The 27,811-nt window shown below is 37.5% G+C and overlaps 1 protein-coding gene across 18 annotated transcripts in view; it reads right to left on the bottom strand.

The window, feature by feature from the left end:
- LOC119708588 (activating transcription factor 7 interacting protein) overlaps nucleotides 1-27,811 on the bottom strand; it is a 79,550-nt gene that overhangs the window by 2,462 nt on the left and 49,277 nt on the right. For 14 of the 18 annotated variants that reach the window (XM_038155150.1, XM_038155153.1, XM_038155147.1 and 11 more), the window contains 3 exons: nucleotides 26,836-27,474; nucleotides 25,260-25,327; nucleotides 9,542-23,826 (listed from right to left, as the gene is read on the bottom strand). In XM_038155150.1, the coding sequence (XP_038011078.1) occupies nucleotides 22,381-23,826; nucleotides 25,260-25,327; nucleotides 26,836-27,474 (2,153 nt within the window). In that variant the 3' untranslated portion in view covers nucleotides 9,542-22,380. The other 4 variants (XM_038155159.1, XM_038155160.1, XM_038155144.1 and 1 more) reach the window with 4 other exon arrangements.

The raw sequence follows: 27,811 nt of genomic DNA, 5'->3' as shown, positions 1-27,811 counted from the left end.
GATTGCACAGCTTTTACCATTCTGGGCAGGAGTTGCTGTAGGTGACTGGGTGGTGCCATGCACAGAACTGGCTGTGAAGTGCCAGCTGTTCTGCAGCTCACACTAAGGGCAGCCTGAGAGTCCCAGTGCAGAGACAAGGCTGTGCATTGCACGACGTGACTGGAAAGCCCCACTCACAGTGTGCACTTGCGGCGGCGGTCGATGGTGCACCGTGAGCTGAGGAGCTCCAGAGCCCAGAGCCAGCCCGTTGTTCACCACGTACGTTGTCTGAGGCATCCGCACGGTCACACCTGCAAGGAGCACAGCGAACACTCTGAGTATTCAATACTTACAGGCAGCTAAACAGAACATGAGAAGACCAACTCCTTGGTTCAGCTGCATGAAGCCAAATTTCAGAAAGACTCCTCCAGCTGCCAGCAGACTGGTGAAGCACTGTGTAACAACAAAATCACCTCCCATCCCCTGAGGCTGTGCAAGTGAGAGAGAGCAAGAGCTTGTGTTTGCAGAGGGGACAGAATGTTGTTTTAGCACTTTGTAGTATGAAAGAAAGGGGTGAGGAGGAGAAGTGTGGGAGATACAGGGAGCTTAAGTATGAAAAGAACAATTACATAATTTTGGAGTTCAGAAATGAAAAGAGAAATGCTGCTGCAGCACAATGTTATCCACTCAGAAGGCTGTGCTGTGGATGACACTGAAAGCAAAAAAGCTAAGTCACTGTTCAAGAAGCTTGTCCTCCCTCCCAGAAAAGACTCCACGATGGACACTACTCACAAGCATCACCATTTCAGTCATTCCCACAGCAAACTAACCTGCCTGGCAGGAATAAACTAGACAGTTTTACAGCCTTGTTAATAATATCCAAAACTCTTGCAAGCTACCAAGTTTTCATTAATTTTATACCACATCTAATTATCTTAAGTAGCACTTTATCTATTCACTGTTGGAACATTTATGTTCTGTGACCTCAAAGCTTTTGCTCATTGTTATGGATTGCCTGGGTTACCCGCCTCATTCTGTATAGAAATAAAAAGATTTGATGCAATCTCTACGATACCCTAGTTCTACACCTGTGTAAGACTGAAGCATTCTAATACTCCAGAAGACAAGCTCACAAAGCTTTATCACACATTATCAGGAAACCACAGTTACTGTATGGCAATTTCTTCTCTTGATAAGCACACATCAAGCTACAATCCACAGGGAATGAGTGTCAGAAGTCTCGGACATTTCTGGCTATTTCTCCTCTATGAGAAGCTGGTAATATACGCTGGTTTAGTATGACTGTAGTTCTGTCTCAGGAAATTACAAGCACCTGAAGATGGTCAGAAATGCCTTAATAAGATACACAGCATCACTTCTAGGTGGGGATACTACTCACTTGAGGCAGAAGTACTGAACTGCAATTTGCAAAACACTTTGGATGGGTTCTCAAAGTCAATTTTTCAAAGACAAAGTGCAGCGATCTTACCCAAGAAGCACCTGCTACTGGCATTAAAGGCTGCTACAATGATAATATAAATCAATATACATCAGTAGCAGTATCACTACCAGGGCATCACAAAAGTAGGCACACACTCATAAACCAGGGAAATTTATGTTAAACATAAAGGTGTTAAAATAACCATAGTGTAGAAATTGCGGGGAGCAAAAAAAAAGACAGTTAAAGTCCACCACTTTGTAACAAATATCACTTAGGTTCTTTATTTTTGACATCTATTACTCATTTCAGAAAATGAGATTACTGCTTGGAGAAGGTATCAGTTATGCATTTGCAAAGTCAAGGGGAACTTGCCAACATCTCAAGGAAACTCAAGCATGTATCAATTTCTGATAGATCCGGTGAGAAATTTCATCTCTTGAGGCCTTGAGAAAGGAAAGAAATTTGCTGAGCACAGGACATCAGAGATTGCTAAGGAATTACACTAGGATGCCTGATAGAAATGTGACTTTTAGACAGGAAATCAAACATGATTTTCTACAGTGGTGCTTGTCATATTACTTTCCACTGCCTTGTAAAGTATGGGGTGTGTCAACCACAGATGCTTAACTGCAAGAGCTAGTGCCTGGGATGACTTAAATCTAATTTCTCCTCATTCACATAGCTGCAAGTCGAATTTCTTAGTAGCCTAAGAATTTTCTCAATTCTATAAGCTGGGAAAAAACCCCTAAGCTTTCTGACTAGTAGCAGTATTGTAAAAAGACCAAACAACACACTCAAATCAAAAACCTAAATGCCACATCCACGAGATAGAATGTACCAAGCTGTGTCATGTAAGAAGCACATGGAAGGAATCATCCCTTACCTCCAGTCTGTGGGGTGACTGGCCTCAAGCCTGGGCTGGTCATGACAGCTCCTCTTACAGGAGTCTGAGCTGGTGGTGCAGGAATAGTGGTATAGACTACCTGATGGTTAGCAGGGGTTCTTGGGATAGGAAGCTTGGGATTAGCTGGAGCCACAGGCCGATGAGTTACATTCACTGCTGTCGAAGCTGAAAAAAAGACAGAGCACACCCTGAACTTGAATTCCATGACTCAAAGCCATATGCCTATTCCAGAGTACACATCTCCTTTGGAAAACTGACTCATCTGAGCCATGTAAAATAAAAACTGTCTCTGTCTGCTTTGGGTACTGCAAGAAAAGTGAAAACAGCCTAAACAGTATTTTACTGAAATATTAAAGTCAATATATATATACAGCTTCCGAACAAAAAAGATAAATAGAATATCTCCCCCACATCTTCCGTGTAAGAACAGTGGAAGAATATAAAATCCACCAAGGAGTCTGCAGAACACAGTAGTCATAAGGCAATTCCAATGCCAACTAATCTTCAGCAATCACATACAGAAAAAGAATAAAAGAAAGAAAGAGGATTTACGTTTCTTTAGAAAGGCTAAAACATAATCACACTGCAAAGTAATATTTAACTAGGGCCAGAACTTCAATGTCAGCCTTGCCATTCCCTCTGCTAAAAGAATTAACTGCCAAGGGACGGACATAAGAGTGATGCTGATAATGTTTTTCCCCCATTACTTAAAGAAGGTACAGGTTTCTTCTCCTTCACTTTTACCAACAATAGTATAGTTAATAACTTCCATGACTATCCTTAGCAGGATTTCTTCCTCTCCATAAATAAAATTAATCCTGAATTCTTTTCAAATCAATAGTACTACCCTTCCCCTTTATCAGTTTAAAAGAAAAAATGTTTTGGGAAACTGACTAGAATGAAAAATTATGAAGTGACTCAAACATTCTGCATATTCACTTTAAAAGATTAACAAAATGTAGAGCACACAGCAGTCTAAAAGCAGTCACTGCACTCCCAGTGATGTCAAGTGAAGTTACCTGTTGGTAATACATGGATGGTGGTCTGGGAAGGGCCACTTGTTGGGACACCTGGCTGCTGCACAGGGCTTGGCTGCAAAGGTGGCAAAGGCTGCAGGGGTCGAGTCAAGGGCTGGGCTGGTATGCTCAGTCCCGTCACAGGTGCCTGGCTCTGGTTCTGCTTCTGCTTCTTGCCATCTGCTTTAAAATAAACAAAAGATATAGACAATAGCAAACAGAAATTTTTATTTCTGAATCACAGTTCCAAACATCACAGATATTTACAATCCTTTCCTCCCTCTCCCATTTACAGCCTGGTGAGGATATTCGAAGCATGACATTTCTCTGACCTTTTTTGCTTATGCAAACAAATCTGCAGAAAACTCATTTAATTCTCCTTACTTTCATCACTGCAATTTATCCTGCCCAGACACAACTCCACAATGTTTTATTCTATTATCATGAAGTCTGCATATTTCAGAGCAATTTGGAAACCTGAATTCAAGGGAATGCTGTGCCAAATTCTTTAACAGTTGTCATTAAAAAGAAATCGTAAAACCTTTAGAGGCCTGAACACTGCAGAACTTAAATTTTGTTCCCTAAATAAGTCTTGTTTACCTTTGATGTTTACATCTTTTTATTTGCTGACTCTTTCCTTTGTTCAATCTGTTAGTCCTCTTGCTGCTATTTTGAATTTTCACGCTATTTACTTAAAAAGGGGGAAATTGCTTTATTATTTATAGAAAATTTTAAAAAGAAAATTTGTTTTACCACATTGACACCCTCCTGAACATGACTTACTGACTTGTGATACTGACAAATATTGCCCGTATCTGTAGTTTACTACTGCAATACTTTTTACTGCCGTAAGTTTATTTGTGACTACATAAAATATTCATTAGAGTGCAAGTGTGTATCTAATCAAGACTTTACACAAGTTGAATAAAGAAAAATTGAGAAGCTTTCATCTGGACATTAAAGCAGTAATGGGCAGAGGAGGCACCCCTGAAGAACTATAAACACCACAAGATAAAAGTGTAGATTTTAAGGACTGACACTCAGAAGGATTCTTTCCTAACAAAACTATACATACATCAGCCACTAATTTAGTGAAAGAGCACAGAATATAAAGATGACAATATGTAAATACTCATTTTACTCTTGAGAAAATATAACAATATAGTGAGGACCACATTTAAAATGTTCAATTAAGTATACCAACTAGATTCTAAAACATTAAGAACAGGGTTAATGCCAGCACAGCTCAAAGTGTTGGGGTTTCTGGCAGTTTGAGACTATTTTGATGGTCTCACTGAGCTGTGTTTAACACTAGCTGCTAACAGCTTGAAGCAGCAGCACCCTTCACAAACTGCTGTATGATTCTATGAGAAACAATTACAGAGCCAAAGAATCATCAAGGCTGGAAGAGGCCTTAAAGATCATCTAGTCCAAGCATCAACCTAGCACCAGCTAATCACCCCCAGACCATATCCCCAAATTCAAGACCTCAAGAATAAAACACAGTATGAATTGCATCCCTATTGTCTTTCTGTAGACTCAACAGCCAAGCTACTTCACTGAAGTCATTGGATGAATATATACTGTGGTTTTTTGGTTTTTTTCCCCCAAAGTCTATAAAAGGAGCAGTGAAGGGATGCTTATTTTGAAAACAAAAGGTGAGATCCTTCCTGCTCTTTGATCATTTAACAGGTCGTGTGCTTCTTTTATTGTCCACGATTATGAGAGATTCCCTAGTGTTCAATAAACTACTTGACTCCAAAGAGATTCCTACAGAAACGTATATACATCTGTTTACTTCAAATATTTAGAGACTGATGCACATCTCAACTACCACTGAATAATTTCAGTGATGTGAGTGCCTTCTTAGTCATGACTTAGAAGATGCACTTACAACCCAACAAGCAAAAACCTTTACAGCCTACTGCTGTAAATGTGGTTCAAAGAAAGATGACAGTCTGAACAAACGAGAGGGCTTTTCCAGTTTTGCTTCTGTTTTTTATTTCCCACAGAGCAGGTTCATTTACCCTTGACAAATCAAGAAGAGCCCTGCTGACATTCCAGTGACTGGAAACTAGGTCAGCATCGCACCACCCACAGGAAATGATGACAGATAACTAACTAGACTTCATTAAATAAATGGAAACAAGAGGCAAAGGCTATTTAAGAAAAAAAAAAAAACAAAACCAAAAAACAAACAACCAAAAAAAACCCCAAAAAACCCAACCCAAACCAAACAAAAAAACCCCAACCAAACAAACAAAAAACCCCCAAAAAACCAAAAACCAAACAAACAAAAAAACCAACAAACAACAAAACAAAAAAAAATGAACAAACAAAAATACCAACAAAAACAAAACAAAACAAAACAAAAAACAAAAACTCCAGCAAGGAAGATTGGGTAAGTAAGCAAAGTAAGCACAGGACTAAGGTTAGAAGTCATAAAGGAACAATTTCTAATACTAAATGAACACAGCTTCATATTCACAACAAATGTGGACCTAGAGGAGACAGAAAAGGATGATTTATGGAAATAAGCATAAAATGGAAATTATTACTACTGGAGGTGTAAGCAAAACTCCTACTCTAATACAAAAAACAGAAGAGGGACTAACTGCCATGCCAGAAACAGTCTACAACACTGCAGTTATAACACAGAGGAGTTTTGAACAGTGTTTCAGTTCATAACTGGTCTAGATAGATTACAGAGCACCAAGCATGCCACAGGCATGAAGAATAAGAAAAAAATTATCCAGAGAACTACAGATTTGTTAACCAGATAAAACACCTTATAAAATAAAAAACGGATTATGTATTTAATAATTTTTTACAAAGTAATAAAAAAGCAGAACATAGCTGTTTTAATTTAAGAGTACATTTACATATCTTTCTTAGACTACAGACCCACTTTAGACTAAATCTATTAATTGTTTCGATATTAATATTAAATATTAAAATTTATATATTTTATATAAAACATATATTTATATTTTATATATTTTAATATTTTATATATTAATAAATCAAAATATTAATATTAATACAAAATAATTTGATGATCCTTTTATAAAAAGGCCAGCAAGGTCCAAAGTGCAAGTATTGCAAGATACTTCCAGGCAGGAAAGTATCTAGATTACTCTTAACATGGTTTCTCAAAAATTACACACCCTTTTCATTCATAAGTTTTGCAAAAATCGGAAGATGTTATTAGATATTAGCAGATATTAGGATCTATTTACATACCTTTTACAAGTAGCAGAATTAGGCTTACTTTTTATGTGGGTGACAATGCTGTAAAGAACATAATCAGGAACTGAGTGTTCCCAACAACACCATATAAGTGTTGATTTTCAATTTGAATTAGTATTGAGCTAATATTCCTGCAGGAAACACTATAATGCTGAAAGTGTTTTCTATCCTGTGTAAATCTGGGAGAAAATAAAACCTGCTCCACATTTGCTGTAAACGAATTTCAGTGGGAAAATATTTGGCCAAAGGTATATAGATGCTTATGATCATGCAAAAGCTGTTACAAGTGTACTCTTCCTCTGTTTAAGCTTGAAGTTTTTATCAGAACACATTCCTAAGAAACTTGCTCCAAAATCCTAGTGCTGTGTTCTCACTGCAGGGTGAAACTGAAGCTTTTATTAAGGTTTCCTATGTTTCTACAGCACATATAAAAAACCATTGACTTCTCACATAGATTCTAAACATTAATTAATCTGCAATGGCTTCAGACTATCAGCTTCTGCTTTGCAGGCAAGAGACACATGGGAGCTAACCCAGAATGAAAGTGTTCCACTAACCTTCCTCCTAAAGGAAGGACAGTATTCTGAGACCTGACAACTAAGGGGAAAGAATCTCAGAATATCCCACTGCATAAATTTTTAAGATACTGGCTCAAGCCCCAACAAGGAAACTGAGGAAGAATTAAGCTGCAATGGAGCTACGACTCTGTAGCACTCCTACCTACAGAAGCAGTCTTACAATGGGATGTGCAAGTGGTATTGATCTTTTATGGCAATTGTGAGGTGAGCATCTACTTAATGCAATTAGGAAGAAAAAAGCTCTCTGGAAAATGTTATTTTCAAAAACTTTTAAGATAGATTAAAATGGATTAGTGGTATATTTTAAAGTAACATGTCACAGTATTGTAATATATTTCAGCTAATATTTTTCTATCTGCTGGGTGTCTTTTACAAAATATTAAATAGAACTGGGGAGGTTAACCTTGCCTGACAGGCTTGTACAGTCCCAAGGCAACCACCCTTTTATCTTTTTGAGAACTAACTCTCAGAAGAGATGACAGTGATAAAACTTGATTGCCTCAGCTATTCTGCCACTCAGCTTGTCAAGTCAAAATCCTGGCTGAAAAGGACCTCTGGTGGCTGTGTAGTCTAAGTTCTTGTTGAAGCTGGACTGTCAATAGCAACTTATTCAAATGATCTGTGGTTTTTCTCTGCTAAATCTCAAAAACATTCAAGAGGACAGTTTCTACCATCCCCACCATCCCTCTGTGCAGCACTATGCTGACTTCTTTCCTCCTCATTCCTGAACTTGTAGTTCATGGCCACAGCCCCTTTATGTATCACTTGGCACTGCTGAAGAAGAGTTGTGCTCTGTCATTTTTGTAACTATCCTCCAAGGAGCTGTAGGCTGCCCTTACACTGTCTCTTCCTTAGCTCCTTTCCAAACATGCCCTGGTCTGATCTCTTCTGACAGGTCATGCACTCCAGGCTTTTACCATCCTGACACCATCAGTGGGGGCCTCTCCAGTGCTACCACAACTCTTCTGAGCTTGAAGAAAAGGGAGCCAAAACTGGACACCCTATTTCAGCTGTGGTTCCACCAGTGTCAGTTTTGGGGGAATACTTAAATTGAAATGAGAATGCACTTGTTGGCTCACACTCAATTCACTGTGCACCACCTATCCTCTAGTGATAAGAAAAGCAGACAGTCAGCTATCTGAATTGCATCATGCTTCCCTAATGCTTGTGTACCCCACACACTCCCTTTTTGGCGATAACATCACATGGAACCGTTCAAGGCCAGAATGGATGGGGCTTTGAGCAACATGGTCTAGTGGGAGGTATCCCTGCCCACATGGCAGGGGGGGTTGGAATGAGATCACCTTAAAGATCCTTTCTAAACCAAACTATTCTATAACTCTATGATTTCTTTCTCACTGGAAGAAACGCTACCACGTGCCAAAATGATTTTCTATATTTGTGTAATACAAATGCAAAGCAAGTCAAGCTATTAAGAACGTTTGTTTAGAACTCGAATGCGCAAACTAGAGAAATAACTATCAAGGTTGTCCAGAGGAATCAAACTTCTTGGTGGCTGGAGTTCAGAATGTAGCACAGGGACATGCCTTTAGAGACCAAACAGAATGAAAATATTACCTCCCGTAGTAGAAATATGATTTTTTTTCCAATGGAAATGACCGCACAATACATGGCCTTAAGTAGAGACTCATTACTTCTGTGAAATACTATCATTCTTCACTAATCCAATGCTAACTATAATTAGATTGGCCTACATTTACACAAGATTTATATAAAAAGAAATGTGTTCTTTTAAATGATGAAGTGCATCCAAAGTACATAAGAGCACGACTATATTTACTCTGCTCTTGGCATGCAGTCCTAAAGCAAAGAACAGTTTGCATTTGGTATTTAAACTCTTGCACATGAAGTGTTAGCTAAACAAAAGATTAGAAGCTGTAATACTCTAATGCCTAAATATCAACTGTAGAATTAAAAGGCCTTTAATTTTAATCAGTAAACAGAAAAAATAAATACATCTAGAAGAGCTTTTGAAAAGATCATCAAGAACTCAAGCATCTCAAATTACTCCCCAAGCTTGAGGTATTTAAGGACAGATAGCACTAATGCTTAAAATAAAGGAATAGTAAAAATCTTTAAGACTGTAAGCAAAATTTCTTTTCCCTAACACCTAACATAATTTTTTAACAGGATTCTTCCCTAACTGAAACACCAAAGGAAAAAATACACTAAGCAGAAACAGAAGTTGATTCCTTTCTGCCATTCACAGGATGAAATAACACTTATAGCTCAACTATCCCTGCAGCTAGTGCAGTATTTTTCACCTACCTTGAGAACAGCTGTCATCCTCTTCATCCAGTGTAAGATCAATGACACCTCCTGATTCACTTCCTGTGAACTTCCCGTTCTGAAAGACAAAACTCCTTTGTTTTGCAAAAGCAGATCCAGGGAACAGAGGTGGAAAAGGGACACATTGAACATTCAGGAGAGGTCTCAGAATTGATACTTATTAGAAAGGAACTGATGAAATGATCAAGAGAAGGTAATTTCAGACGAATATCCCAGGACTTGAAAAATGGGCCATAACCAAATGACTGTATTGCAGTAACAAGTATTAAAGTATTTTCAGCTTTGTAAGGAGTAAAAACCCCTGATGAATAGTAGCACATTGCTATTTTACAGGTAAATGCATAAAGTATATTGCTGGTATAAAGTATATTTCAGCTATGGCTCCTAACATTTTAATCTGGTTGTAACCTGTCCTTTCCTCTGCAGTGGTGTAACTTTCTGACAGAGCAGTCATCAGGACAATGCATTGCTTATCTGGAGACATCTTTGCCTCTGAACTTATGAAGACACTGACTTGACATTAAGAAAAAGGGAAAGCTACATTGGAACTTGTATGCTTACAAAACACATCAAAACTTACAAAACACATCAAAAACCATCAGAAAACTCCAACTGTATTCAGTAATGTCATTACTGTATTCTCACCCATTATGACAAATTTTAGCATTTATTATTCTACATACAAACCTATTTTTAACCTTCCCTTTAGAGAGCATAAGGGGATCTTTAAAGCTATTGCCCAGGTTATATCTTTTCACAAAAAACCCTAGAAGACCACCAAACAAGATTTATCTTCTAGATCAACTGCTGTCCCTTGGCTGGTCAGACTGCAGAGATCACTAACATCTTCCCTTAGGTGATGAGAAAAATATGGGGGAGGTCTTATGTATTTCTGTGATTTTAAAGACACTTTCTAGGAAAAAAAAAAAAAGATTATATGAGTTTCTACTTCTTTAAAATTGCTACAGAAAGTAGTTGAGGTTTCTTCTTTTTGTTGTTGTTTTGTGGAGAGATTATACCTTATTCTTGGACTGAACTGCTACAGATTTATGGATTAGAGTAAACAAGTTTCCTTAGGACAGACGAGGAGTTACAAAAGCACCATAATTATCAAATATCTGAGCAATTAACACGGGAAAAAGTATAAGTTACCAGACCCACATGGTCTGTACAAATACTGACATGATACACCCTAGGAATAATAGAGATTTTTCTGTGCAGATGGTGACAGATGCACAAAGCCTAAGCATTGAGATTATTTGCTCTATGACCTTTCATTTGGGAAAAACCAAGCCTTTAAGGAAGTCCTACAGGCAATCCTCACACAGGCAAGGCTCTGAGGAGAGGCAAAAAGAGGTATTGTATGATTACTACATGCAAGTTGAAGCTGCCTGAGTTATCAGCCACTGAATCTGGAGTGCCTGACATGACAGTTCACTTTATTATCCATTATTACAACCTGATTTGTTTTTGCCTTAGATACTGATGTTGCCACTGATGAAATCCTGCTAATAAAATACAATACCAAAATAAAGTACAAAATATCAAACTACTTATGTTCACAGGAGATAGAAGAGATTCTCTATAGGGATTCATCTTTCCAATACACAGAGAAACATATTTCAGAATTATTAGCCACAGAACTCTTCTGTTGAGTGGCTGCTATTTAAAATACTTTCTAGCTTCAGGTTTCTTAGTATGATGAGCTGATTTAACCACTTGAAGCCCAAGAAAAAGGCACATTAAAATAATCAATGATTAGTTGATTAGCATAAAGTCAAGAGGAATTTCATTCCAACTGGACGATCTTCCCAGACAACAATGTGTATTTTGAACCATGGCTCTCTGTGCCAGGAGAAAGTAGATTGATAAATGGAGAGGGAGATTTAAAAGGAACTACAGAAAGAAGAAAATCGAATATCAAGCTATTAATTTCATCCTACTAAAAATGCATTAGTCTGAAGTAACTTCCTTTCAATTCTTCCTCTGCAAGGAAATCAAAATCCTTAGAAAAAGACTCTGTATGACAGCTAAATGTTTTAAAGCCCTACTTGACTGTGCCTATTGAAAAAGTTCTTTGAATTTCCAAGTCAGCAAGTGTCACAGCATGCAATTCTTTATTTTGATTTGTTTGGAAGGCCAAAATTCTGAGTTAGTTAAACAGGCTTATTAAATCAACTCAGCCAACAAGGTCTCATACATGCAATTCTCAGGAAGAAAGACCTTCTCTAGACCAGCCACACTATTCAAGATTTTTTATTAAATGACCCTGGACAGCAATCTCCTCAACAGGAGCTATCCAGAAATAATAAGGCTCTTTCTGCAGCCCACCCCAGAAGCTGCAGATCTGCAGGGCAGCCTTTGAGTAGAGCTCTGCAGAACGCCCCCAGTCCTGGTTCCAAGACACACATTCCAGCTACTCCCAGCAGATGCTGTACTCAATACACAGCACACCATGAAGTTCCCAGCCAGATTCCCCTACTTCACTGACCATGCATTTCCCTCAAATGAAATTTAGGGGTACAAAAAATCTTAAGGAAACTTGAAAAATCAAAAAGGCTGAACATTGTGTTTACTACCTAGAGGAGCATGTTGTAGGTAGGGTATATCCCCAAACAAAACAAGACTGCTCATTGTGTCATAAAGGTTAGGATTTTGACTATTTGCAGCATCCACCTACACTCATAAGGAGGAGGAGGAGGAGTAGTATCTATTTCTGTATCCCATTGTGCTGGCACACACAGTTTTCAGATACTTGTAGATATCTCAAATTTGAGATTTCATTCAAGAATGAAAAGGACATCCAGGAAGAACCGGCAATCTGGTGTTAGAGGACTGGTCCACACTACTTCCCCATGGTGAAATTAAGCATCTCCATGATCTGAGACAGCAACTTTATCACCTTATCCAGATATTTCTGGCGTACTGACACCACCAGAATGGTTAAGATCTATAAATTTAACCATAGGGCATCATATCTCTGAAATGCAAGTAATAAAGAATTTTCAGAAAATCCTGTGCCCAACCAAACAAGAAAATAAAACCACCCTTTTTTAGTATCGTAACTATTTCACCCAGAAATTCTCTCAGGGAAATATTTCTGTAGTACAAGTTTACAAAGACTACAGAGAAACAACTGCTCTTTCCTTCCTTAAAAAGGAGGGAATGGGAATCTTTGAACAAGAGTGCCATGCTACACATAAGAAGTGGAGATTCAGATCTGCTGCTCTGAGCAAAATTAGAAGACAACTTCAGAATGCTTGCAGCCCTGATGAAGTCAAGAAGAAGCCTGGCACTGGACCTTCAGTTATTTATGAACAACGCTTCCATTTGTGTCAAAAACTGAAACAAGAGAACAAGTCTTTCAGCTCCTAATACTAGATTTCAGCGAGCATTTGGGTAGAAACTGGTAAAGCAGAAAAGTCTAGTCAAAGCATTCTGGTCTGCTATCATTTTGTAGCTATCTCCAAACACAGGAAGCCAACAACATGAAACTGCTTCAGCTGGTCTCTGCAGAACAGATGATGCCATCTTAACACCTTTCTATCAGTGCAGCCACATCAGTGAAATAATGAAAACCATTAATGAGAACCTCAAACATTTGCCTGACGTTTTGGTTTACAGACTGCCTAGCCAGTCTTAGTAACAAAGGATTCACATACCTTAGGATATAAATAAGCTGATATATTTAAAATGTCACAGTTACAAATAACAAACACAAAAGCAAACAAACCCAAGCAAAGCGAACAAAATCACAACCCCACAAGCCAACCTGCCATCCTTTGTCAGAACCTGTGCACCTGCCTCCAGACCAAACAGAAGCTGCACTTAAAACTGATTGTTTAACACAGCATCTGGGCAATTTCTAGTAATCTAGCAAAAAAAAGTTTACACTGAGATTTAAAATAAATCTAAACTACCAAACCCCCTTTTCCATACTTTTGCAGCTCGTGTATTTTAATGTATGTGCCTTTAAATTCCAAGTAAGTAGAAAGCCTCCAAAACACTGTCATTTACAGTGCCATTTTGGACCTGTGTTATCTCAGCAGGCGAGCAAAGCTTGTATAGCTTGGAAGTAGCAACATCATGGACTGAACCACCCTGTTAATCACAACTGTATCTCAGCTGCCTTAGTTTAAATATCTCTCCTTAGTTTAAATATCTCTCCTTTCATATGGCTGTCAGCAGTGTAAGTCTTAACACACCAGTGGAATGAGAAAAGTGAATTAAAAATGGAATTAAAAATTCAACCTAACAAATCCCATTCTGAAATGCCAGTGTTTTAAATACCTATGTAAAAAAAAATTTAGGAAGAAAGTAAGAAAAATACAAGACTTCATCTTTTCCTGACTTCCCAGTTTTAATATGGCCACATGTTTAGTCTTCAGCTGGTAGGTGCACTTCAAATTGCAATGAAAATATTTTGCATAAAAGCAATGTGTCCTGTAAGTGAACATTTCATACTGAAATCTAATGTAGCTCCAGCCCAAGACAACACACATAACAACTTGGAGATGAAAGGCAAAACACAAGGTGAAGTGGGGGGGAGAGGACTACAAGGTATAACTAAGAGCAGAAACAAAGGTGAAAAAAGGAAGCAGGAGGAAGAAGAAAGGTAGTAGGGGAAAAGAAAATAAAAATAAAGTCGCCATGCAGCAACTGAGCCTGTGCCACCACAAATATGGAAGGACGGGGTAAGTGTACTGCAAAGTTACTTCACTATTCGCAGTGTTGTGTATTTTCCCTGAAACAGCACACTGAGAAGAAGGCCCTTCGCATTTACAATCTTTATCTCTTTTGAAAAGTGTATTCTTTAAAGAAAACCTTGTCAAACTGCAGGCCCTCTGCCCAGCTGCTTTAGCCTGCAAAGTCATGCCCACACCTCTTGCAATTACCAACATGAAATGATCTGTTTGTGTGTCAGATGCCCCAGGCAAGCATCAACCTAGCAAGTGTGAAGGAAAAGTATTTTAATGGCAAGCACAGAACGCGTGAAAGCAGCAACTGAAAGACCTTAGAAGAAAGGGCAAAACTGAAAGAGTAAACACTCGTCTCTTTTAAGAATCTGAGTGAAACCTGTCAAGTCCTGAAATAGACATCATAACCTCTTCTAGATTTCTCTTTATCAGTTACACGGAAACTGCTTTATAGTGCATATGGAAGTGAAAACAATGAAAAGTATGCATAAAAAGAATGGAACTACTCAAATTTGTGCATTTTTTCCTACTTCGTATTAGAAATTGGTACTATTAAGTGTTCTACTAACTGCAAAACTTTTGCATAAAACTAACATTTTCAGATTTTCTTGACCATGAAAACTACTAGAAACAAAACCTTGATTTAATTAATTACACAAAATCTCTATTCATATTTTAGTAATTACACTTCAATTCAGGGTTTTCTAAAAAGAATCAGTAAAAATTACCTATGCTCACAATTTCATGCATTTTCTACTGTGTATGCATAGACAACATAATTGCTTTCTTCCAAACCCAGCCACTAAAGTCTTTTTAAGAATGGAAGAAAGTACTGAGAAATAGATGGACTGACAAATAAAACATACTTGTGGGGATAATCGCTAGGAAAAAGAAGCAATGATACAGTTTCCTTGAGAAAGAAAGAAATTATACATTGACTTTCTAAAACCAGTGGATATCATATGGATATTAAAGAAATTTAAACAGTAAGTGTAACAGAAAAGGGGTTCTTAGAGGTAATAAAAATCATGGAACTTGTCAGAAATGGATAAATATAGGGTCACCTGAACTTGACGTTGCAATTAAGATTTGCAATAAAACCTATGCAAATGTTTTATAATTAGGAACTTTTTTCCTGCTATTGGAAGACTGTCGTAATATCCTCTATGTCATCGACTGCAGTATCAAATAATTAATCCACACACTAGAAAACAATATATTAATAAAGGGAGATCAGAAGGGCATCAGCCTTGCAATAAATGAAGGGCTGTCTCTGGCATTCAAGTGATTCTGAAGCAGTTTCCTCATCTGCCTCTAGAAAAGCAGGGACAGTCAGACAGGCTAGTACCATTCTATGTGTTTTTCTACTTGCAGAGAGCATTTTACACTGTTGTAAAATACAATGGAGTGGGAGAAAGACTATTTCCTTAGCTTTGCTATCCAGCAACTTTTTCAGATCATTACTGCTGCAAATTAGGTTGATTCATTATTTGCAATTTTGAAAAGAAAGGGAAAGCTTTTATACAGACACACATCCACACGATTTTTTTCTATTGTGATACCACAAGGAAAACAAAGGTAAGGAAGGAGACAATTTAAGGACCAAAACACATATTGGTAGACATGATATTGAGAATAGAAGTTATCTCCCACCATAACTACAATTGTGAAATTTACCATAGAAAAAGTTAAAACACCACAGCACATAGAGGCCAACGGCAAACTACTGTAGAAAACTGGGAAAGAAACCTCGAAACCTCAAATGGAACAGCTCAACAACATGCACATGTATTGTACCAAATGAAAAACCAAAAGCTACGACTTGGTATTTTGAAGAAAGTTCTGAATATGCACTTCTCTATTCACATATGATGTACATGATTTAAAATGTTTTGGTATTATATAACGCCACAGTTCAGTTCATCACAAAGAGATAACAAGGTTCTTGACTGTAATGCCACCTGCTTTTCATAAAGGAACATTTCAGTATGTAAGAGTGAAAAATTAAGGGGAAAAAAATGCAACAATGAAAAAATACATTGCAAAGTAAAAAAAATAGTTTCAGGGTAGTAAAGACTGAAATTCTGAAGATTATGTGTGGCACACTGACAAAGTGAAGACAATGTTATTAGCAGTTTCTACTATAACAAACTAGAAAAAAATCTGGAGGTTGTAAACCAGACAATTAATGAAGCATCACACCACCACAATAATACATGACGCACCAAGGCGTTATATAATAGCAAAATCAATCTTAAATTATGGGGAGTGATGTTAAAAATATGTCTTGGGAATGGAATGCATGTAGAAAGGGTGGCAATACCATGTTTGTATGCATAATTATGAGGTCAATATTTCATTTTGAGTCATCTGTATACAAAATTACAGACTTCAAGTACAGTTCAAGCAGTTGTGAAAATTACTTTTTAAATACATTTTTGAGCATATTCCAGCCACAGACTGTTTCAGTGTCAGATTTATCACTTCTCAACCGTTTTTTCCAATGCAGTAACTCCCACAAAATTGAAGTAATTATTCCAGCCTTCCAAAGGTGTCATGATAATCTACTCAACCAGGTACCAAACATATTTGTTATCTCTTACCAAGATACAAGGAAAATGATAATGTAATAAAGCAAGCAGTTTACCAAGATCAAAGCTCACACTAACAAAATTTCACAGTGCTGCAATACATGTTTTGATAGTGTGTGGTTGCTTATTTGTGTAATACTCAAAAATACTTTTAACAGACACTTTATGCTTTGCATTCACTCAATTGCTCCATTCCCCTTACCCTTAACTGGTACTGTGCTACACTTCCTACCGAACAAGAACAACACAAGCATGGAAAAAATTAATAACCAGTTATAGCAACCCCTATGTATTATATAACCTCTCATTTTTTTGGTGCAAAGAGCAGATGTTGGCCATCTTATTGAACAGGAAATATAATACTTCTCAGATTAGTTTTCTGCAGCTTTTAAAAGCTATTATCCATGCCTGGAGTAATGGCATTATCAGTGAGATTGTTTTCATATCTCTCCCAAATTTTTTGGCCTCAAATGACAAATCCGAGCCTACAATATACAAGTGTATTTACTCATTAAAAACTGCTCTCAGTACTTGGGGGTAGTTTAAGTAACACAGATACAGTCGCAGGGAAAGACAGTCACTTTAAAAGTCACAAGAGAATGGATTCACTTTAACTGTGTTCCTTAAAACAGCCATCCAATTCAGCTACATGATGTCTTGCTAACAACTTTATAATTTAGTTTTCTAATTAGTCTCAGGCAAAGGTTCCACCTCACAGATGAGAGCTAGTGGCATTTTAAACAGCCCGAACATAACCCCATGGTCAGAGACAAAAGTCAAGCAGCCCATTTTACATATATAACTATATACGTTTATTTGAGTGATAAAACCATGAAATGCAAGGAAACATATTCATCAAAAACGCTTCAACAACATAGAATTAATAGCTGCTTATAAATTGTACACTGATATATCCACTTTGCTCACATTATTTCCTAAGCGACACTCACAAAGTTTGTTACACATTGCAGAGTAATGTGATAGGAGTTATAAATATACTTTATTAATGTTTTACGAGATGAATTTCCAACAGTCAGCAAAATAGCTTAAACTTAAACTGTAGTTCAACCAAAGAAATCAAGGTGTGTCAGAAACAATGGGAAATGGGTAAGACACTGGTGGACTTTTATTTAATAAACTAATAGTAGCTGTAAAGTGAAATGCACAGATGAAATTTAGACTAAAATAACAGATTTACTCCGTAAGAAGATAAACTGCACATGAAGTAGGAACAGGAAAAAAAAGACTATTCACCTGACCTGGTGTTTCAATAAATATAACGCAAACAATTCTTGAAGATTGACTTATGCCAGACATTTTCAACACATCAAACCCTGTTACGATTTGTTCACTGTTACTTTATGTTACAGTGTAATAAAACTGTTTTCATATATTCTCTCAGTATACCATAGCTATATTTATATATTATATATAATATATATAAATCCTGTATCTATAACCGGGCTTTGTACTAAAATACTTTTAAATCATTCTAAAGATTTGCTATATAATTAAAAATGCCTCTGTAACAATAACATTTGCCCCAATGCAGTAAAAGTGCTTGTCATGTCTTCAGAAATGCAACTCAAAGACCCGAGGCACTGGAATGGCCATGGATAAAATGACTGGGACCAAATAACAACCCTTGAATTTCTGTGTACACAGGAAAAAGCTGAAGATGAAAGACTAATACAATTAGTAATAAGATGTCCCCTTCCACATCCCTGCAGCCACTCCTTTTGGAGCAAGAAGCAGAGAGAAAGGCTGAAAAGAAGAAAACAGTCACACAGCAAAATCATACATCCAAGCTGCATATGGAAAACTTCAGCAAACACTAAGTTCAGTTCAGGATAACCAGAGGTACTAGACTAAACCCACAACAAACCCAAGAACAAATTCAATTTCAAAGCATCCTTCCAATGCCTTCAGGTACTCAACACTGTGCACAACGGAGCACTTCACATGGTACAGAGAAGGTGCATATAAGCAAAGAAAATTTAACATACTTTAAGATACCATGCCAACTTCATAAAAACAGGAAGTAATTAGAGTACCTACCCCTTAAAGTAACAGCTGAGATTTCCAAACTTAACAGGAAAGCACAGGGAAAACAAGTCCCATATTCACAACACTAGTACCAAAGCTGAATTATGACAATGAGATGCAAAACTAAATTTATAGAAGCATTATACACGGAACCAGTTATTCTCCACTGTTTCCAGGGTCATCTCCATCAAAGAAAATGGAATTTAATCAATAACGTAGCAGTCACTATTAATTTAGTTGACTTAGACTAAGTGCTGGGGGTTTTTTGTTGTTTGGTTTGTTGGTGGGTTTTTTGTTTGTTTGTTTTTTGGGATTTTTTTTTTGGTTGAGGATTTTGGGTTGGTTGGCTGGTTTTGCTTTGTAGGGATTTTTTTGCAACTGAAATGAAACAGTCTTATTTTAGGAGAAGATCTAATTAGAAAACTCAAGAATCATAGAAGATAAACTTCTTCAAAGATTTTTTCTTACATTTGGATTTTTAAAATGAATTTTAAATTATGACTGGCTATTTTGCATTAAATTTGCAGCCAAAGTATAAATCTAAGTTTAGACAACAAACTATATTTAACCTGTTGGTTCACCAAACAGGTTCACTTACAGCAGAAAAATAATGGGAAAAGACCCAAAAACTGTTATCCTGCTATTTTGAGGTTCTCTGCTAATACTACAACTGAGGAGTACAATTCATGTCCATTTTGATAGGATTCATTATGTTCACACAGCATAACCTGTACTGCCATGAACAGCACAGACTTGAAACTTGACTCCCTACTCCCTGTACCACTGTACTCACAGCGAAAATTGACTTTACAAAAGCTGCAAAATATGCATTTGGTTCATTTTTTCTAGAAAGAAAATACATGTAGGAAAGATTTATTTAACACTTAAGGCGGGAGGGGAAACAGGAGAAAAATTTTTTTCAGTTCTGGAAGGTTAGAAAGATGTTGTACTAATTAGAAATCAAAGTTTACCAGAAAGCTTAGTAAATAATGATGCCAGGTCTTGTGAAGCAATAATACTTGCAGTCCAAATGAGGAATACTTTCTTATTAAAAACCAAAAAATAAAAAAAAATTCTCCCATACAAAAATCTAGAAGGTAGTGATACTGCAGGCAGTAGCTTTGAAGTATCAGGTTCAAACTGAAGGTACTAAGAGGACACAGTATAGCTGGTGCCAACAGAATTAGAATCTAACAAATGAGAGTCCAAAAATACCCAATTATAAGCCAACAGAACGGAAGTCAAGTTAGAAGCCAAATGATAATCAAAAACAGTAAGAGATGTGCCAAGACTGGCCTAGAGAGTCCCTTTTTCTATTTTAATCACCAACTAGATTTGTGTTGAAGAATGAAGCCATCAGCAATTTGCTGTTGCTCTAAGTCACCCAGCTGCAGCTAGAACCAGAACAGGGCATGTGGTCAGTATGACCACAGCATGCAGCAAGTGGGAACACAGAATCATCTGGCAGCATCTGGCAACACACTTGTTTCTGGAGGATTAATGTTCAGTGCCAATATGCTGGAAGAAGCAACCACCTGAGACAAAGATGGGAACTTTTTTTTTTTGGCGGGGGGGACAGTAATACATACCCATCCTGGTGGTTAGATTAAATTTAGAGATTAAATTTGCCAGTTCTGCTGAGTTATTAATTCTATGAATCCCTAAAATTTGGAAATCAATGTTACCCTAAAATATCCTAGAATAAGTTACTGCACAGTTCTGCTATATTTTGAGAACTGTTTGCCCTTTTTTTTTCACTTTCTCTACTATCTCTAATTGATTTACTTGACAAAATGACCCATGCTTTCTTTCCTCATTTTATGTCATGAATTAACGCTCCTACTAAATAAGCGGGATCGTGTAGAAGTAGTTTCTATATAAACAATTACATCTCATCAACTATCTCAACCATAGATGAGTTTAAGATCACTAAAGAACTTTTAAAACCTTTTAACCTTTATAATGATTCATTAGAACATGGAGCACTGTGTTGGTCTTACACCTTGAAAAACTGATGCAGTAAGTATGAATAATTGACACAAGGTCACAAAGGTAAATATTATCAGCCAAGATAAAAACTCCACCATTCAGGCATCAAGCCCTCTGTACAGACTATAGCAGTGTCTATACTGACTATACACTACAACAGAGTGATAAATCTCATTCAGAATTTGAAAGCCTATCTCAGCAAGGAAGTTCTCCACAGAATTAAAAGTTTATAATGGTAAATTTGTCAGTTCAGCTGGGACTTTTCCCTATTTTGTCCATTGTTGAGCAACATCAACACTTCAAGTGAAGTCCTCAGTGTGATAAACCATGTGAGGTGCATCTGTGTACACACATTTGAAAAGGACAAAGCAATTTCTATTTCATTGTTAATATATGGAAAACAGTTTTAAATGCTACAGTGTTTCTTCTTCCGAAGTGGACCAACCATAATCTGTAATTCTATAACCAGTTTTCTATTTTTATTTACAGAAAGATCTCGTCAGAATCTATGATGGAAATTATTCACATCCACTATGCTGAGAATTTCTAACCTGTAAAAATCTAGGGAAAAGATAATGACAGGACCAGTTTACTGACCTGAAGAAGTTAAAACCAAAAATAGTATTTGGACAGGGTTCAGTGGGGAAGAACAAGGTGTACTTCTTGTGAATTATATATACTGGCAAAGACAAGAGTGCAAAGATGATGTGACATGTAATGACGGGGGATGGTGAGAAGAAACACAAAAAAACCCAACCCTCTCACAAGTTAGGCAGAAAGACAACACAAACATTAATTACCTGGCATTTAAGCAAGAAATTTTTTTCAGCTCTTTTGAGAATGTTTTCCCTATTTCATGTACAATCAAAGAGATCCCAATTTTGATACCACACGTATCAATAGCGCCCTCAGAATGACTGGAATCTTAAGTCAAAAATATTAAATAGGAAAAGGAAAGACCTGCAATGCAAATCTGCAGCTCACAGAGAAAATAAATTTAGAAGAAGGCTAAAAAAAAAAAAAAAAAAGAAACAAAAAAAAAAGAAACAAAGGCACAGTCATCTGGTAGGTCTGATAACAATTTGAACAGAGGGTGACAGTGGTTAAGCAATTTCAGGTGTTTTCATGTGTATGTATATATTTGTAGTGCATCTGTGTCTATTTCATTCAGCTTCTACTTTCTTGGTGCTCTTCAGTAATCAAGTATTTGATTTGTAAGATGCTACATTAGTGCCAGCAGTCACAAAATGATAAATAACACTCTTCACAAAATATAAAAGCCACACTCTTAGCGAAGAAAGCATATCTTCAGCTAAGTGGAAATCAGTATCTCCCTTTAATGTTTTTTAAATAACTCTGCTCAGCCACTTGGAAGAGTCCCAGCTGCCACAAAAAGCGATACAAACTCCAAGCCTCCTCAGTTTAAATTTCTGCTCCACAGCTGACATCTTGAGTGCCAACAGGATATTTCTTGCTGAATTAGACCATAAGGAATTTCCTTCGTAGACCAAATAAAAAACCAAATCTGATAATTTTTCCATTTTAGCAATTCATCTGAAATCAGTTCTATTACAGAAGCATCAAGTCATAGGTTCTTGTTTTATCACACGCTTTATAAAGACAGGTTTGCTACGACAGCCTTGAAGGGGACTGGCAGTTAGGTTCCCACTGGTCATGCTCTTGGGGAGAAACACCTTGGACGAACTGCGGTTCAACAGCACCGGGCTTCTGCAATTCAGAGCTGGGTGTCCCTCAGGGACTAAAGCCACAGAGTTAGTGCCAGGTGGCACCACAGATTTTGCAGGGAATAAAATTTTGTTTTGTTCTAGAACAGTACATTTTACAGAGGAGGTGGATGCACCAGATACTGATTCCTTTATCACTTCATTTGGGATCTTGCTACATCGATAACTGGGGGCATTGTTTTCCATTACATCTGACCAGGCCCTGTAGCGAACCTCTGCAGATCCCCAGTAGTGCCTAATAGCAGACTCGGAGCGATGGCCTGTCACTGCCATTATTTCCCTAGGCCCCAGTCCTGCTTCACAGAGCAGCTGGATGGTGGTAGTTCGGAGAGAATGATTAGTGTACCGCTGAGAGAGCCTGGCTGCCACACTTATCCTGGGCATCATGGTACCCAGGTAGTTCACACCCATCGGTTCTCTTTTGTACCAGACAGGCTGTTCTTGCATTTGCTCTGACGTTAGCTTTAGAGGGTGCAGGTAAAAGGCAGGGGGCTCTGGAGGCAACTTGGACAAATAAAGTTCCAAGGAAAATACAGGACAGTTTGGGTCCCCAGGCATATCGTACATTTTACCCATTTTATGAGGATCTTCTCCATTTTTGCCTTTACCAGGATATCTAAACATAGCATATCGACGCCCGTTCTTGTCCTTCTCAACCACAAATGCATCTGGAGCCAGATCTCTTAGAATTTCCCTCCCTCGCTTGGCAAAATGCAACTGCAAATCAAACCACACCTTGTTGACGAGCGCCAGGGGACTGTGCAAACCCAGCACACCAGATTGCTTAATCTTACGCAAGTCCTCGGCAGCTATAGGAGGATGGTGGTGAGTCTCATCCTTTCCCTGCATGCGCAGCATCTTCAGCACGCTCACAAACACCATGTTTGCACTGGCAAACTCTTTGTCCTTCATTAAGCAAATCTGACGATTATAAGGCGGCATTTTGAGATGCCGGTTTAAGCCAGCGCGCATTGACTTGTAGCTTGCCACACTGTAGGTATTTCCATCATGATTTCTTATCGTGTAATAAAACTCTCTTAAGATATCATTGAGTTCACTTACTGGGACCAATTCAAAGCTAGGATCCTTGCCATTTTTGGCCAGCCACTGTTTTAATAGGTTAGCTGCCCAGCCAGTCTGCTTGTGGGTGTTTTTGATGCTCTTAGCATCCTCTTCCTCTTCCTCCAAGCCAAAGAGGACATCCTCAGGGAAGTTAAAATTCGTCTGTGCTGCTTCTATTGCTTCTTTATTTTCTGATGGAGTCTCTTCCTGTTTCAACTGCTTTTTGAAACAATTGATCAAAGTTGTACCATCAAATATGCCACAGGTATACGGCACACAGCGAACTACTTTATGATCTGAGAGCTGCGAAGTGTGGAGTAATATATAATATTTTGGATTTTGCATAACAAAAAGCAGGTGGCATTAACTGGATTTTTCAAATGAACGGCATGTCAATTCCATACCTCACTAGCCAATTAAAATGCATCAGGTCCTTCTTTTTTAACCATGGCATTACACATGCTTTAACTGATTTCACGGAAAGCAAACCTAGAACATACACTACACAACAGAAGACTGAAAACCAGAAAACATCCTATGTCTTATTTTCCTCCTCGTAGCTCATCTTCCACTGCTAAATACCATTATCATACACAATCTGTTTTTCTGAATTTTTTCCAAGTTTCAGGCTCTAACTGAAGAAAAATTCGAAAATATGCATCTTATACTGAAAACTAAACCTTAAAACTGTACTACTGTCATCCACTATGGTACTGGATTTCCTATGTATCAAGTACTGACAAGGGTATGGAATAGCTATAATCCACAGGTATTTTTGAAAAATGAAGTTCCAAACAACCTTTCTTTATCTTAATTGAAAGACAGAGTGAGGCATAGTTTATATTCTAAAATACTGACTACCTTTGCCAGACTACTTTCAGCAGGTGAAAACCAGAATATTGTCCAGCATATTTTCTTCTTGCTTTGAAATACAATTTAGATTAACTGTACCTTGAGACACTAATGAATTTAGAAATGTTGTCTAGAAGAAGTTAATTTCATTCCTCTTAATAACATGACTTCTAGTTAATAGGAAGAGTTAAGTATGAGGTGCTTTTTGAAACATTTATAGACAGAAAGAAAATTATTTATGAAGAATTTTAAATAGCTTAATTTCAAACTTAAATTTCAAAGCAAGTTCAACAAATTTTAGACAAGGAATCCAGAAGTAGTGCAAGCTATCTTTTATCATGAAGTAGCTATTCCTGAAGAAGGTTTCTTTTCCTTTTTTTTTCCTCCCATGACATATGGCAATCAAACATTGGAATTCCAATTTTAACTTCTGGATTAGTGTAGGAGTGAGAGCACTGCGCTAATTTATAAAATATTTGTAGCTATATAAGTTCCAGCTATTCAGACAAATATTGGGCAGTCTTTTCTTTGTATGCTAGCTCTGTTTCAGCAGACAATTTTTAGTCTACTCCTGATTTACCAACTCGCTTACCTACAAAAATCCCATCAGAACACTTCTGAAAATATTATCAGAAGCTCATGCTGTAAGTAACAGTGAATCAAAAGAATAATAATATAAACTGAGAGAAACTAGAAAGGATGGCACAAAAGAAAGTAAAATTGTTCAATTATAATCAATAAAGATAATCTCCTGTGGATTGTAACTTTAGAATTTTACATAGAAACAATCAACAGCCTACCTGCGTTGTTCCCTCAGCAGGTCGCTTGTTTGCCGAAGCATCTGTTGGTGGCCTGCTTGTCTGGTTTTCTGAGGGGTCAAAAAATTGTTCATTTGCAGTATCTACTCAGTACTAATTACTGCTACCCACTAGCCATATTTGAAGGCAATATTCAAAACTGATTGACACTAAACATTCAATATGTGACATATTTTACATTTAGCCCCAGTTTTCAATTGTAAGCATTCAAGTTTGATTAGCATGTTCCTTTCCTTTTAAGTTTGACAGTATATTAAAAGCATTTTATGAGCAATTTCCTTGCCTGAGCACAAAGTATAACTCCAACCTCTCCACCCTCTGTATGCATATTGATAAGCTATTCAACTAAAAATTAATATAATTATTAAATATTTCCATACAAAAAAAGACCTGACTGAAAAAAAGGATGCTTAAACAGACTGCAAAATATACAACTGAGGCAGGGAGACTGCATACCTTTAGTAGCTCAGCCAAAAATTAAACTAGCAATTTAAGAAGCTGCTTTAATATTTGATGCAAATATATAAATTCAAATTCTGTTATCATTCCTTTTCATTTTAATGAGAGCTTATCAGCAACAGTGCTGGCCCAAATCAGCATTTCAATTCTGGTGAGAAAACTACTAGGGTATAAAGCAAATCTATGGAAAGTGCATAAAATGAGACATTCTTTGGACACATAGGTTCTCCCTTTTGTCACTGTATCTCATCAGTCACAACCCCTTTTATGTTGTCTTAAATCACTTCTATTTGCTTTAGAGCTAAGAATCAATATAAAACATAAATGTCTAACTCTACACAGCACGTATTTTAGCATAGGTAACTTAGATACAGGAAAATAAAATGAAAGTAGTTCTGATGTCAAGTTCTGCTTGAGTTCCTGACTTATACTGTACCAATGAGGCACTCGCTATAACTCCAACACTTACAAATCCTGAAGACCTCTTACAAAAGAAAAAATCAAGGTATGTAAAATCAGAAGTGCAGACAACCATCAGGGCAGAACCAAAGATTGAGGAAAAAGTATTTAAAAATAATTAATCTAATTATTGTTATTTAAGCATTTATTATATTTAGAGATTTTATTTAAATACTGTGAGTGTACTCCTTTGGAACTAGGTTCACATTCAGTTGTTTTTTTCTACCAATTTGTTTACTTTTAAGTGTTGTGAAAATTAAGTCACAATTATACTTTCCTTTCGGTATGCCTTTGCTTAAAAAGGTAGTTCATATTATTCTGAGAGGCTGTGTTAAAATTAAATCCCAAGTTCTTAACGACAGGAGTTTCTCACTTCACGCTAGGAATTATATAAATCAAACTCTAAATAAAACAAAGCTTACAAAGCCACACTGCTGACTCCAAGGGGAGTTTACTTTCAACAATGTCTGAAACAGATCTGTCATAGAGATTATTTTGATCTTGAAAATTTCAACAGAAATGCAACCTAGAAGAACCATCTCTGTAAAACACTAAAAACGATTTTCCACAGAGTGCAGTTTTATATTTCCCTGTGACCACTATCTTCCTCTGCCAGTGTCAACATTCAAGCATAACTTACCAATCTTGGGTGCTGAAATGGCGGGTGGTTCAGTAGGAGCTGTACTACTAAATGCAGGGAGAGGAATCTTCATCTGTAGGGGCGCTCGACTGGCAGTGGCATTATAAAGTCCTGGAGTACCCACTGTGGGCAAAGAAGTCCTTGTGGTCTGGGCAACAGGATGTGTAGTAGGAACAGCCTGTACTGTCAACGTTGTGCCTATTGACCCAGCACTGGCTGTAGAGTTCCTTAGAATACCAGGACTGGGCACAAGTGGGATGTTATTTGGTTTAGTTGTGTTAGTTGATGCCAAAGACACTGTCGTTTTGGTAAGGCTACCAACTGTAGACGAGTTTTGTACAGATATAAATTCAACGTTGCCTGACGGCTGGTTAGAGACCAAAGTCCCTGTGTGGCTTTGCAGAAGCTGAGTCTGGGACGACACTGCCACAGGTACATGCAGGATTACGGGCAAAGACTGCAGTGAGACAGACACTGACTGAGTGCTGCCAGTGGGCACTGGGTTAGTGCCTACAACTGGAGTCGTGTTAGCTGTGGGAAGCACTGCTGTTGTCAAAGAGCTGGTAGAGGACACTGGAGTCTGAAGCTTAGGATGTCCACTGGCAACTGCTGGAGAAGCAGCAAGACTGGAAGCAGGCACTACACACAAAAAATAAATAAAAAAATTAAGCATTTGAATCAAGTGGGAAGTTTCACTGCAACACAACAAATGGAAACAATTTATGATGAGGGCAGTGAGTCACTGGAACTGGTTGTCCATAGTGACTGTGAACGCCCTATCATTTTAAGTGTTCAGCGTCAGACTAGACAGGGCTTTGAGCAACTTGATCTTGTGAAAGATGGCCTGGCCCATGGTGGGAAGGTTGGACTAGATAATCTTTAAAGATCCCTTCCAACCCAAATACTTCTATGATTCTATGAAAAAAGTAGTGTGTAATTACTTCTTTTTGCAAATAAAGGCTTTAGGTACTATTTT

The sequence above is a fragment of the Motacilla alba genome, chromosome 1A (genome assembly GCF_015832195.1).
Source record: "Motacilla alba alba isolate MOTALB_02 chromosome 1A, Motacilla_alba_V1.0_pri, whole genome shotgun sequence".
Taxonomy (NCBI): Eukaryota; Metazoa; Chordata; class Aves; order Passeriformes; family Motacillidae; genus Motacilla; species Motacilla alba.
The sequence above is the reverse complement of the archived record's forward strand: the minus strand, read 5'-3'. Positions and strand labels throughout refer to the sequence as shown.